We start from the raw sequence: 14,932 nt of genomic DNA on the forward strand, positions 1-14,932 counted from the left end.
AGAGTTTTACTAAAATAAAAACTGTATGAGGACACACATACTGACCAGTCAAAGCTTGGGTACCAGCTAGCTAAGCAGAAAAAGCTGTAGGAGAAAAATCACAATGATTTTGAGTCAAGACTGCAAAACTAATATTGATGTTAATTATCTTTTAACAAGTGACTTTAACACACAGAACTCCACAAGAAAAGAAAAGAGCAAGAGATACTATCTGATATGATGTTACAGTTACAGACATAACTATGTGGAAACAATTCTTTCTGCCATACTAGAAAGCACATGCATTGTTAAATTAACAATGTGTGCACTTTAATTAGCACTTTACAACACTTACTAGCTTACGTCCTGCATTCACCAACTAGGGAGTGTGAACTAGGTGTAAAGATTCAATTTCATTGAAGGAATTTAATTCTTTTGTAAGTGCCATTTTCCTCAAAGCACTTTGAAATTCATAACTTCGTAAATTTGAGTGTTTTATATATGTTATAGTACTGGAACTTTTTTGTCTTAATAGATCTTTGGAAATAGTAACAGGTTGTTATATATCCTGTGCATACAACGGGAAAGAACTTTATGTGATTTTCCTTTTGTATCCTGAATACTTTTCAGCTCCTTTTTTATTTTCCAAAACTACTAACTAGAAAACAAAAGAAATGAAAAGAAATTGAAAGAACTGAAAGGAAATGAAATGAAAAGAATATTTTATTATTCAACATATCAGTTCAATGGTATGTGAAGCCACAGTAAGGCTGCCTTCCCTAGAGATAGATTACAAGCTACCGTGTTAAACATCTGCACTATTATTCACCACTGTTTCCTACAAGTTTCCTGTATGACTGAACAGGCACACACTTAAAACCCAACTCCCCCTAACAGTTACATGTAGAAGGGAGCCTTGATTTATGGGAAAGAAGTTACCAGATTTAGTCCTAAGATTCTGAACATCACCTGTAAAATGCTCAACATTTTCCAGTCTCACTGAAATCACTGGAACCTGGGGCCACTGCAGGGAAATGTATAGGATTAGGCAAATAAGCTGGAAAATTTGTTGGGTTTTAAACAGAATTGTCAGCAGTAGTGGCAGTTTAGCAGCTCCAGGCAAAAGAAGGTATGAATTTTATTACCTGCCTGATTGTGTACAGCAATCAGGAGTGTGTGCAAGAAGTGAATGGTGAATATATTTTATATGGGCACCTTCAATCTAAATATGCAAAGGCATTTATACACTGTTTTCCATGTAAGTTCATTGTCTGAATACCTACAGAAGTCTGTTTATTTCTGTTCCATAAAGCCCAAATTCACCTCTACAGCTGCAGATCCATAAAATTTTAATGAGACTCAAGGGATGTACAGTTGACAAAACTGTACCTAATCCAGAAAGATACATTTGGAAAGCAATGAGGAATTCTGGGAACAATCTGACGTAGAAAGGGAAGAAAATGGTTTCTGGTTTCCTATATACAGAACAGGAAGAAAAATTAAAAAAAAAATAAAAAATTTAAGGCCATGTGCCTCCAAACAAGTTCAGGTGAAAGCTTCAAAACACTAAAAAAGACAAAATACTTACTTGCATTTGTATTTTAATTTTAAATTTTAATTTGGGTTACCAGGCAGAATTGACAGCAGACAGGTTATTAGCTCTGTCTTAATGCCATTGGTGCAGACTGGAGGGCAAATAGCTGTCAAAAGTTCTGAAGAGATCACAGAATAGTTCTCCTCTCCAGTAGTTAGCAGAGAGAGGCTGCTGCACGCACATGAAGGGAAAGCAGAATCACAAAACTCATTGCCCCTGTAAGCCATGAGGAGACCCGAGGACAGAGATATGAAGTAAATTGTAGCGTGTTCATTCTTTTCCCTGAATAACATTACAAAAAAACTGTATATACATTTTTTTGGGTCCTTTTCCACCAGCCTCAACCTTGTTTACTTATTTATTTATTCTGAGATCAGACTACTGCAAGGGAAACACTCTGGAATATTATTAACCCGAAAGGATGCAGGTGATTACACGTGAACAAAATCATTTAATGCACTGAAACATTTAGCAGACATTATTTAATATAAAAAAAAGTTCATGTGGAAATTACTGTAACTCAGTGTTCTGAAAATACACAGAGAAATCTGAAATACTTTCTCAGAGGAAGAGTCAGTGTAATTAAAAAAATTATAACAACAACAAAAACAACAAACAAAGCAATTTTCTCAATGGAATAATAGCATCTAGTTGCATTCAAGCAAGCCTCTGATTTCCTCAGAGAACTCATAATAGATATAACATGCAGGTGTAACTGCATTTGTGTGCTGTATAGAAAGTCTATAAATTAACAGAAATAAGAACTAGGATAAGAACTGAGATTTCCTGCTGCCTATCCCACAGCAGAGGACACCTCATAGCCCTTAGTCTCCAAAATCTGCTATACCAAAGGGATTCCTCCAGCCAACACCTCTCCTACAACACTGTAAGAGAGATAGACAAATAATAGATGGAGCAGTTCCCTTCTCTACCCAAGACAGAGTAGGGCGATATTTGACTGAAATGACTCCACTGGTAAGGAAGATCAAAATATTCTTCCTCTACAAAGAGGGAGGCACCACTTTAAGGTTTACAGTATGTCTAGTCTATCTTTGGCCATCTCCATTTTGCAAGTCTGCATGGAGCTCTACAGGCACAAAAGAGTACATTTCTACTCTTGAAAATCATACACTGGAGCCAGTTCTGAAATGCTGAGCATGTATAATTCTGTCTATGGTTAGGGGTATTCTGGGTACTTCTGAGAAACAGGACATCAATCCAGGACACATAGTACTTTGAATAAATCTCCCTTCTTTACCTGGGAGAATACTGAGATGACTTTGCTGGTGGGGGGAAAGCTTAACCTACAGTTGATCATCTACAGAAGATGGCAGGCTCCCTAAGCACCAGCTGAATAATGATGATGTCTGCTCCTTTCAGATTTTATTCTGTTGAATTTCATTTCTGTAGATAACAGACAGCAAAGGACTCAACTCACCAGTGCTCTTCACAGTCAACATCCGGAGTAGAACAGCTGCTCATATGTTGAGAATCTGCTTCACAGCCAGTGCTCTTCTTCAGTCTTGAGTAGTTTTTACGAACAATATACCCCCTGAAAGCTGAAAAACATAGTCATGAATCAAGGAAAAACTCTGCAGAACCTGAAACACAGACTGGCACTTGTCTCTGCAGTCCAGAGCTGAATGCTCTACCATTGGAATGTCTAAAATCTGAGTTAATATTGCATGGGACACAGGCTACGGGATGTGGGATACAGAGAAACCTCATGCAGGGTCAAAATAACAATATAGGTATAGGTAACACTGGGAAAGCAAGAGGTAGAATAAACAGAGATTATAGTAAAAAATAAGCATAGAATACAGTAAAGAATAAATTGAGAACAAACAAGTTGACAAAAAGATAATCTCAAGCCTGGTATTTTGTAAAAAAAAAAAAAAAAAAAAAAAAAAAAAAAAAAAAAAAAAAAATTTGGGATCTCTCATTTTAACATAATTATGGAATAATTTTTTATTCATTTTTCCTTCCATTTAATGACTCTTGCAAACTTTGCACTCACCCTTTCTTTTTTGCATAAGGAAAAGATGGATGAAAAAAATAAAACTACCCCATGTCACCTCATGTCACCTACTTTTTCCATAGGATGCACTGTAATCAATCCCTTCTTCTCTATTTTAATTCGTGTTAATGAGCCTTCTTTCCAGCCATCAGAAAAGTGTGCATTTTTGCACTTAAATGTGCAATATACAATTAAAAAAAAAAAAACAACAAAACAACAACAACAACAAAAAAACAGCATCGTGACCATTCAAGCTGTGGCATGCAATGAACCATAACAATCTAACATACTCATGTTTCCAGCGTAAGAAGCCTTTTAATGAGAAATTACTAAAATAACCATTCCCTTTACAGAAAGCATGACAGAAGCTGGGCCTGCTGAGGTGTTCTGCTGAATACAGAGATCAGGTACCATGAGGCTGAGCAACTTTCCACCCTTAATAATGAGACTGGAAAAGTCTGCCTATCTGGCAGAGATGAGGCGAGCACTCTCTTGCCCCATGTGAACAGGCTTCCAATCCTTAACTATCCCCCACTGACCAGACAAGGAACTTACTCTGATATTGGCAGTAAAGACAGCTGGCTGGCAGCCACCTCTCTGCAGCTGAAACAAGCTGAGCAGCAGTCAGTCTATGGACTACCGTAAAGATAAAGAAGCACTGAAATAAATGAACTAGGAAGATAAGCTTCATTTTTCTCCCTAGTAATTTCCCAGATTTCAGCAGTTGCTTTGCATGTGTGTGAGGATGTTTGTGCATAAAACCACCCCCATGCCTCTATGATTTTTTCTGCCAGACCAGATACTTACTGACAGTATAAATAGTTTTTGTCTATCCCTCATTCATTACACAAAATCTGCTTTATTTCATTTCGTAAACTTTTTTTTTAATTCTGAATTCTGTTTTCATAAATATTTTCAGGATCAACTCCTCTTCAACTGAACCCTTCCTTAAGCTGGCTTCTAACATTCTTTCAGAATTCTTCTAACCTTAAAGGTAAATGGCTGTGTTTTTCCTGCTTTCCCACTGACTCACAGGACAACTGAAGTAGAAGGATAAACAAACATTATTCTGTCTCTAAAGCTTCATCAAGAATTAGTAGAACTGCATCTTTTCAGCATTTATTAACTGGATCTATAATGTTTCAAAGGAAATGCATATGCAGAGAATTCTACTGGGGGAGCTGGAGAGGTTGGGAAGCTGTTCCATCATGGCAATTTGCATTACTGACTGGTGCTGGTTTTGACACTAAGCACTTGGCTCAAAGAGTGTGAAATTAGCAGACTCATGTTGCTAGTGCTCCATGAACAATCACTGCATCATTGAAGAAGAATGATTACCAGCTGTCACCTAATTTTCACCTTATGCATTCTATATTCCAAACATTACAGCAACAGTTTAACCCTGATTTTTACATAACCAACAATGTCAGGATCTGAACTCAAAGCAACTTAGGAACATAGGAATTTTCACTTTTATTAGACTTATTAGTTTTTTAGAGTTAAGCATTTTCTGTGACACTGCTGGGGACATGACTTTTTACTTTTTACACTAATTTTCACTCAAAGTGATCTCCCTGCCAGCTTCAGCATGTAGCAAACCAAGAACATATTTACCATAGGGAGCCTGAGATTTGGCGTACTGCAGGTTAAAAACTTAGTTTAAAGGTCTAAGTGCTGAGGCATATACATTACATGCAAAGTTACACAATTTCAAATAGCAAAAATCCAGGCATTTTCCCTCTGATTCCCATTGGAAATATACAGTTACAGACTGAGTTGTGAAGCACAATGTAGAAAGATCAAAGCTAAATAATCATAGGTCTGTACATGAGGTATGTCTGTACATGAGGTATGAAGAAAGGAGATGAAGTACAATTTTAAAACAGCAGAGGGATTCATTCTCAGTTGTAAGAAATCTTGTTTAAAACAAATTCTATATAGACATATTTTTAAGCTACAATATCACTTAAAATAGTGCATAGAACAACTTCGTAACTAAAAGCTCATGTTTGCTCAATAGGTGTCATTATTATTATTCTTTTTATCATTGTAATCAGAAATTGATTTGCTACAAACAGCATATGACCCTCTTAATTTTCCTAGATAAAAGAGCATTCAGCAGCTTAACTACAAACATCTGAAATGATCTGGAGTCTGTAAACCTGATTTTTTGTTTCATCATAAATTAATTTCACTGAACAGTAAAAGAGATGGGAAGTTGTGTCCTTTGCTGAGTCCCATGAATACTTCCCCTCTTTCACCTCTCAGTCTGAATGGATCTTGGGTGATGAATGCATAGTAGCAGGAAAAATAACTAATGCTCTATGTTCTCTGGCAGAAGCATTACAAGAAAGCGGGCCTTGTTACTGATTCACATCATCACTTTGATGTACGGGTTTTAATTTCTGTGCATTGCACTAAAAAGTTCTATCTTGAGACTTGGTCAAACAAAAGAAGTGTGGATGACTCTGAAACTGAGTGTCAACATCAGTAATGGAAAGAAAGAAGTTTTCCAAGGCTGCTTGTCCCTTCCTGATTTTACCAAGGGCATGGAATCTTGTAAGAATGGGTGGGGGAAAAAAAAAAAAAGTAAAAAAGGAAGTAGAATTGTTTACACAGAGACAACCTTAGAGACAGAGTTAAAATACAAGAACTCATCCTTCAAAAAACTATTAAGGCCACTGCACTTTTGTTAACATGCTCCTTGCATCTGACATTAAACTTTGCTGAAGAAAATCTCAAAGGTAAAATTTTTATTAAAAACTTACAGTTATTTTAAATATGAAATAGTGTATTCCAGCTGTTCTCAAGACCCTTTTTCTTTCTTTCTTTCTTTTTTTTTTTACAACAAAATAAATTTTGCCTGAAGCCCACAAAAGAGATATGCAAATAGTGAGATATGCAAACACTGCATGGAAAGAAGTTGTAGAAAAAAAGAGTTTTGCAAAAGGGTTTTTTCATCTGATTTCCTTCTGAACACACATACCTTTTTGTTTAAAAAAATAAAAAATAAAAAAAAGGAAAAGGAAAAGAAAAAAGTAAATAAAAAGGGATTTGAGTTCTTGATAAAGAATTTTCTGATATGATGTGACATATGGTGAGTGTGTGAGCACGTGTTGGAGGAGGAGACGGTGGCTCAATGGATTAGTCGTTTGCCTTTCACCTCTGGAAGCATAGTTAAACTCAGTCCTGACCAGAGTTGCACAGTATATTGCAGATGGCTAAAGTGGGCCTAATTAAAATGAATTCAGTGATGTCACCTCAGATCTAAGTGAACTGTATGCATCACTTATTTGGCATTTTGGCAACATCAGATCAGAAATGAAATCAACAGATTAAAATCCAGCTTTAAGACTTTCATGACAAGGGTCACTCCACATAGAAATACGTGCTATCATAACTAGATTACGTATCCTTATAATTCTATTATCTGTTTGTTTCATGTTGTGGATTTTTTTTACAAATTCTAATTAATGCTTTCCTCTAATACAAAGAAACATTAAGTGAGACTTGCATGTGAGACAAATTGGTGGAGCAACATTTCAGTCAGATGATTCAGTGGTCATACACTGATTTACACCAGCTGTGAATCCGGCAAAATAATTTTCTGAAGGAATTTATTTTAATAAAATCTTTTTCCTTTTACGTAGATGCAAGTCCAAACAATTCAAAACCCATTTACAAATAAATACTTACACAGAAGTGCAAAGTGTTACTAATTTGAACAGTTTATGTAAGATCATTCTTCACAATTCCCCTCCACATTTAAAACTGCCTCAGTGATACAGTTTGGGAAGGCTGGACTGGAGGAAATAAGAAAGGACTTGTGTAACCTGCATACCATTTCAGTTGTAAATCTCATAGGATCTGTACATTCTGAAAACCTGTAACATAGATATGCTGAAGTAAGCCAGATTTTCCTTCCTTGCCTAATTTAAATTCACAAATATTTTGTCTACAAGCTAGAGTGTTTCCCTTATCTGAAATAATGACCTTTTTTTTTATTTGTGTAATATTATACACTTAGGAAATGTATCCTCAAGTATATTGTGAAGGGTTATTTTTTTCTAAGTTTGTTTTTTCTTTCAACATTTCATCAATGGATAGAAAACTGCTGGGCCCATAGAGATCTCCAGACCACCAGCTCATGTATTTGAAAGGCATCTGTTTATTTTTAAAATGCAAATGTAGCCTACCTCAAAGACTGACTTGCAAGAAATGAACAATCTGAACAAGTCAAGAGGTTTCCAATCAGGAGCAGTGTTCCTCCTTTATATCAGGCTATGATCACTTGCTGTCAAAACCACTTAAACAATATCCTGGAATCTGAATGAAGTCTCCCCACAATTAAAATGAGCAGGATAATCCTGCAAGAATTATTCAGGCAAATCATTTTTCACACAGTTTAAAGTAATGATAAGGTCATTTACAAAAGAAATCAGCGCCTTTGAAATGCTGACTTGTAGACAGAGGACTGCCTGGAGGAGGGCCATAGATAACAGTGAAGACTGGCCTCCTAACACTACCCTCGCAGTCTTTGGAACTGATTCTGATGAAGAGAAGGCCCAATAAGGTTAATACCCCTACTTTGATCTCTGTCAAAGCGTACCAGCAAGAATTAATTTACATTTCAGATGAAAAAGGTTGACAGCATGAAAAGGCATCTTGTTTCTGGTATGTGAATGTGCTGTAATAGATCGGGAATTCTGAAAGGAAGTTCTGAGGAAGCTAAAGGGATAAGCCGAGCGGCTGCTTTTATTGGGAAAGAGATGAAAGGAAAACAAATTTCAATATGTGCTGTTCTGTAAAAACATGTAAGCCAAATGCTTCCTAAATTTCAAGGCCTGCTTGAAGACTGAGGAGGGGGGAGGGAGAGGAGGAAGAAGGAGAGGGAAGTACATTTATTTTAATTATATGGTTCTGCTAATGTCTGGATGACAAATGCCAACAATATATCTCTCTGTTTGAAATGATTCATTTAAAAAAAAATGCAAAGGTGGTCATACTCCTTTGTACTGAAAAGCAGCCTTGAAATATACACTTACATTACAAGATGCTCAGGGAAGGGAGATATTTGGGCTTGCTTTTGTTCCCATGTCACTAAGCACTTTGGCAGTGTAATGTAAACAAGAGAAGGACTGTCTGCGTATTTTAAAAGCAGGAAAATGGCCGCCATTCACAAGCATAAGCTTTGATTATTAACACTGTCTGATTAACATGTAGAGAAGGAAAAATGACACAAGAAGAATTTTAAAATATGAGGTCCTATATATAGATTTCCAAAGGCAAAGAGAAACACGCTGGGGATTACTATTATTATTATACCTCACTGAGTGCAGTGCCAAAGACAGGAGGAACAGCCAGTGTAATTAATACAGAGGTGCATGTGTCACTCTGTCATTCTTAACCCTGCAGTCCCAATGCTCATTCACCCAGACTGATCACTGAAACTTTCAAGTGCCAGGTTACAAAGGAAGGCAGTATGTCTGTTGGTTGGATGAGAGCTAATAACATTCCGCCAGCATTAGGTCCGGAGGACAGAAGTGTCCAAATTCAAGGATATGTGTACAGTCCCACTGCCTCTGCTCTGCCATGTTCAGTGCAGCATCTCAGAGATGACAGGAAGGAGCACAGCTCTGAATCTCTTCCATGTGTGCAAACAGCAGAATAGATCAGTTGCTTCTTCTAAAGCACTGGTAATATGCATGCACCTCCTACATGCCTAAGAAAACTGGCTGAAGAAAATTCTAAGGCAGAATATCCCCTACAGTCTCTAAGTAATACTGCTACACACCAGCTTCCAATGAAATCTGAGATAACTCTCCTCTTAAAAACTGTTAATAGTGGGAAAGTGAAGGGTCAACCATTTCACTTCCCTTTTTATGACAAAACGCCATCGTAAAAGTCAGGAAATCCTGGTGCAGGTATGGACAAACATAAACTTAGTGAATACTCCAGAAAAGAGTTGCATGTGGTTCTTTAAGATCTGGTCTCTGTGTCATCACGAATAAAATAAATGACAACACAAAGGAGAGGAAGAAGGGGAGAGAACGCTTATGTAGTTCCTCAGTGCTTGCTGTAATAGGAAAAAAAAATCCCCTTAACTGTTCTCCATTTAATATAATGTTCTGCGTTTGATACTAGAGCTATAGTTTATGATTATACATAACAGTATGCACACTAAGCTATAAATTACTATTTTAACCTAATGATAATCTGTTCCTTTTTGTAACCAGATTGGTATTCTTCTGTTTTCTGCTTAAAGTCATACTGAAGCTTATTTTCAGAGTAGGAAACTTAAGTAAAAGAAAAAGAAAAAAGTTGGATTTAGTGTAAATGGCTTAAGAACAGAACAAAGCAAAGGAATATTTATAACTCTTCTATTTCAGATTGACTGTAGTTTATACGACACAGAACAGAGAGAGGTTACAAAGCTTAAGGACCTGTGGTAGCAGAGGCAGCTGGTAAAATAAAGGTGTTGCCATGATTTATCTGTAAATACATTAGCTACAGCTCATTTTTTATCAGGTACAGTCTCTCACCTGGGGTTGGACAGGAAAGGTGTGTTACACTGCATCATATGGAGGCTGCTTCACACTGGCAGCATGTGAAAACATCACTGAGTTCGCAGCAGTGCTTTTTAGATTTCTGTGCCATATGGTACCCTGCTCTCTACTAGAGACCTACACAGCCCTATGGGCCTGTTCCTCCAACAATCTCTTTAAAGTTCATTCAAATTCATATTGATACGGCTGCACAGGAGTCTGGCAGAGAGTCAGAGATTGGCCAAAGCTAGCAAACTCAGCATGCAATTGAAAAGGAAACTCGGCTATCTGCCAAGATCAGTACTTGACAAAGACAGTGAAATGCATGTCCAGTGCCTCCAGTCCACACATACAGTCAAACAAATTCAGTGCTTCATGCCAGCTCTGCACCAGATTGAATCATACTGATTGTGCTGAGAAGAATCTTAAAGAATTAACAGCTTTTAACCAGTATGTTCCTGAAAGGTACTCAGAAAAATCCCAAAGTGTCATAATTGTCACAGATGCCATTTGAAAGTGAAGAACAAATGATCAGAAGCAATGCTTTTGACAGATTTCGTTTGGGCTGTACATACTTATCTTGGTTATAAACACTGACGTATGAAATCACCCACAGCAAAATAGGTGTTGGCAACTAAAATAATGTTTTAATTACCTGCTTGAATATGTATAGCAGCATTATGTCTTCTGTTCCTTATTTCCTTGTACTTCCTGCGAGCTTCATATCCTCTCCAAGCTAAAAATACAAAAACATGTGCTGGAAATTACGTTTATTTAAGGAAGTCCTACAGAGTCTACAGAGTTAGAGATGTGCTGAAACTTTCATCCCTCCTGCCGCAACCACTCCAGCCCCCACCCCCAGTACCTCCTCCTCACCCACCCACATGTTGAACTCTGAGTTCATGACTGCAGTACTCTCATCCCTGCAACTTCAAACACTGCCTTACTCGTCCAAATTTTAATTGTCAGCATGTGCTCCCTGATGTCCTAATCCAAAAGGCAAAGGTGCATGATAATTTTGCATCATCAGTCAGCAAAAAAACTCCCCATCTCACATAGCTCCCCAAATTCAATATAAAAAGCTTGCTAGATTACTGGCAATCAGCCTTTTGGGCCCAGCCCGTAACTTATGTTATCTGTAAGTATGGTGCAAATGAGAAGACAGAGGGGGAAGAGAGGGAGGAGAGCCAAGATACCACATTTTATCTACGTGCTGCAAGCCAGTGTAGACACACCTAACAGTATTTTCCATTGATGTGCAGGCTTCCCATACAAAATAATAAAACATTTAAAATAATGACATTACTGAAAGCTAAGATAAAAACCTAGAATTAAATCAGTAACATTTGCATCGATTAGCTGCAGAGGAAAGTACCTCCAGTTATTTTGATTTCATATAAACTACTATGAAGGAATAAATACTGTACACATAATTTAACAACTTGAAATGCCAAGTTACCCAGTGAAATAGGAAATGTAGATATTTACCTGACTGTATGGTAACAGCACTATTTTCTCTTTTTTCTTTGACTTTCTTGTATCTCCTTGCTCCAAGCCATCCCTTGATATAAGCCTGCATGACCACCACCCTCCCTATAACTTCTCGTAGGAACAAATTTAACTGCTCTATATGGTAATACTTTAGAAAAACCTGAAATGGAACAACAAATTCAATATTACACACAGGTAGCAGCACAACCTATTGTATTTTGCCTTTTTGTAAGCCTCATATCAGCCTACTTCAGGGCACTGTTTCTGGGAAGGCTCATAAAATACTAGTTGCTGATTTTACAGCAATTCTGTGAATTAAATAATTTGCTCTCATTGTTCCATTATTCCATTGCCTATGACCACCCCATTGCAAAATTTTTTTCCTTAAGAAAGTAAATTGGTGAGAGGGATGCTTTCATGTATCAATAGTTTTATAATACAGATTTCTTGACAGTCAGATAAATCTTGGACTACATTTCTTTTAGACAATATTGTCTAGCAACACTGCTTCAAGAGGTAAACACTATGGGTAGTTATACACAATTTATTTGGGTCTTGAGCAGGAAAGCTCTCCTTGTTTTCCCTTTGTGCACAGTAGAACAACTCAGTATACGACATAACTTTCTTTTCACAGAAGTCAGCCAGACCATTTTAAGCCATGATCAAAGGCTCTTCTATCAAAGAACCAGAAAAATCTCATCTGAAACTCCACAGATGATGTACTAACCAGACCCACAGAACAGGCCAGAGTGTAAAGTTTCAGTCATGTCATGATTAATAGAAGGATCTTCAGGAGGATGCTATCACAGCAGGCATTGACGGATGTACTGTCTTTATCAAGGCAGCCACGTGCAGAGTACATTTTGGGGAGGTACCCAGCGCACCTTTCCCCTGGTAGCACAAACTTATCTGGATTGGAAGGGCACCTCTGTCACTTAGGAGGCTATCTAACTGGAACAGATTCCTTGCTCTCTCTTTAATTCACCCAGTACTTTGCAAACCACTGTTAGATATGCTTTGCTAAAGTGACACTACCCTTGAGAAAACATTAGTGTTCTCTACCTTGGTTTTTCCAAGAATCCAGTTTTCTAGCTTAGCTTTCTCCAAAATGGTGAGGCAGTTTTCTCTGCTGCCAAGGGGAGATTCGTGTGCCTTGAAAGCAAGGTAGTAATACCTGCAAAACAAAATGACAAAGAAAAAGTTGACTTCTCTAGCTCAGAGATGGATCTCCAAAACTCACAGAAATATATCAAAGATATATTATTCATGATATGAGGCCCATTTTTCACAAAAATGTTCTTAAAGTCTATTTCATCCATAGAATCCCGCAGTATGTTACTGATATTGGCCATTTTTCACAAAGCAGCATAAGTGACCTTGATATTTGTTGGGAAACAGAGGTCCACATAAGAAGTCCAAGGACTCTTGAGCTTGTAACAAGGTCACCCTGTCAGTGGCACCTAAGTAATGTTCATTTTCAGTATGTCAAATAGAAGGACTGCAGATTCTCAGTCTGTGAAGAAAAAGGCCAGCACTAGCAGGGCAGGCAGCACAGTCTGTATCAGTGATAATGACTGATTATATATGCTGAGAGGCTGCTACAGTGTGTGAAGAATAAAGATTAGTTTACAGGAAAAACAACTCTCATATCAATCTTAATTTACAGACAGCAGGATGTTCAGAATGCTTGACATCTGAATTTCATGTTTGCAGGAAGAGGTCATATATATGCACAATTAAAACAATTGGCACTGCTATCTTATTGGCAAGGATCTTACTAGTGCTGGAGGTTAAATAAAACTAGCAGCTATTTTAAATAAAAAAATAAAACTATATGAATACACTCTTTATATGAGTTAAACCATTTTTGATAGGCATAGGGATTTCTGTTGTTATGCAAGTCATTAGGCCTTGTGCCTTTTTACTGTTTGATTGTGATAATCAGTCAATTGGAATTATTATGATAACTCTAGTGGCCTTCAGATCAGGCACGTAGTAAACAATCTTTACTTTTGTTCTGTCCATGATCCCAAAAAGAACAGCCCTGAGAATTATGTGAAATAAAATTATGGTGCAAAAAGATAACAAATAAGAGGAGATGCATACTTGTTTGAACTGAATAGACATTAAGAATGACTGTAACAAGCCATGCTTGTGAAGCCACTGTTTGCTAGTGAAAGACAGTTCTATAGTAATCAAGTAACTCTATTTGCAAACAACCATGTTACATAATAGCAAGAAGACAGGCTAGATAGCTTACAAGTTCAAGGTTATTTTATCACAAGTATACAGTTAGATGGTAGCAACTGCCTCCTCAGCTCTCATTTATGAACCATCATGTTTCTTCTCCGTCTTCATTAGATTACACTTCTGCAGGAGCTACTCTACTTACATTGCTTTTGAAAGGAATTGACATCGGTTTGCTGAACCTGCCCTAATTACTAAAATGGGGAAGAACCACCATGTAGTCCTATGAATAAAGAGAGGAATCTGACCAGTGAAGCTCGAAGACAGATTCCCCTTGTAGCCACATAAAGGCAGGAGAAAATTCTACCTCTTACTGCAATAAGGAATGGAATACCACAAGCTTGTGGGGGCATTTTTTGGTTTGTTTGTTGTTGTTTTTTATCAGTAGAATATGACTTTCAAATATTAGCTCCCGTTAACCTCTAGAGATTAGCTCCAGTTGTCACAAGAAAGAAAAAAGAACCACAAAAATAGTCAATAAAGACCAAAGGGGAACAAAATGATGTCTGAAAGCATTGGAATCTGTCCTGAACTGGAGAGACAGATATTCACCAACTGGAGACATTGTCCACTCTGAATAATGATGGGATATTATGTGTTACTGATTTAAAGTTTTTAACATAGTCATTTTCTCAGTAAGATGATATTGCAAATTATTTAGCAAAGTCTTTCAAAATACCAACACTCATGGCATCTGGCAGGTATGGAAAAATGTGGCAGATTTAAAAGCACGTTTTCTCTACTTTAATAGTAAACTTAATGATGCCTGATTTCACAAGATGGCATTCTGAGTTGCGCTAACAGAACTCAGATATAAAATATACATATCCCAAATTATTTGTGATAGCACTTGACAGACATGTCAGAGAAGTTGCATCAATAGTAAATTGCTGATTGCTACAAAAGGTTGTTCAGATTAGCCTTGGCATTTATACATATGAGTAATTTAAGTGGCTTGTTTCTTTTCCTAGAGGGAAGGAAAGCTTCAAGTCAGTGCTACTATCAGTTTTTTGCATGTTCACGTGTCTTTTAAGACAGGTTGTAGTTGGGAATTTTAAA

The 14,932-nt window shown here is 37.2% G+C and overlaps 1 protein-coding gene across 1 annotated transcript in view; it reads right to left on the minus strand.

Annotated features, from left to right (window-relative positions):
* MYO3B (myosin IIIB) overlaps positions 1-14,932 on the minus strand; it is a 173,272-nt gene that overhangs the window by 42,317 nt on the left and 116,023 nt on the right. The window contains exons 29-32 of the mRNA XM_072341621.1: positions 12,689-12,800; positions 11,624-11,786; positions 10,791-10,871; positions 3,012-3,132 (exon numbers count right to left, since the gene is read on the minus strand). Of these exons, the coding sequence (XP_072197722.1) occupies positions 3,012-3,132; positions 10,791-10,871; positions 11,624-11,786; positions 12,689-12,800 (477 nt within the window). The remainder of the gene's footprint in view (positions 1-3,011; positions 3,133-10,790; positions 10,872-11,623; positions 11,787-12,688; positions 12,801-14,932) is intronic.

Source organism: Excalfactoria chinensis, chromosome 7 (genome assembly GCF_039878825.1).
Source record: "Excalfactoria chinensis isolate bCotChi1 chromosome 7, bCotChi1.hap2, whole genome shotgun sequence".
Taxonomy (NCBI): Eukaryota; Metazoa; Chordata; class Aves; order Galliformes; family Phasianidae; genus Excalfactoria; species Excalfactoria chinensis.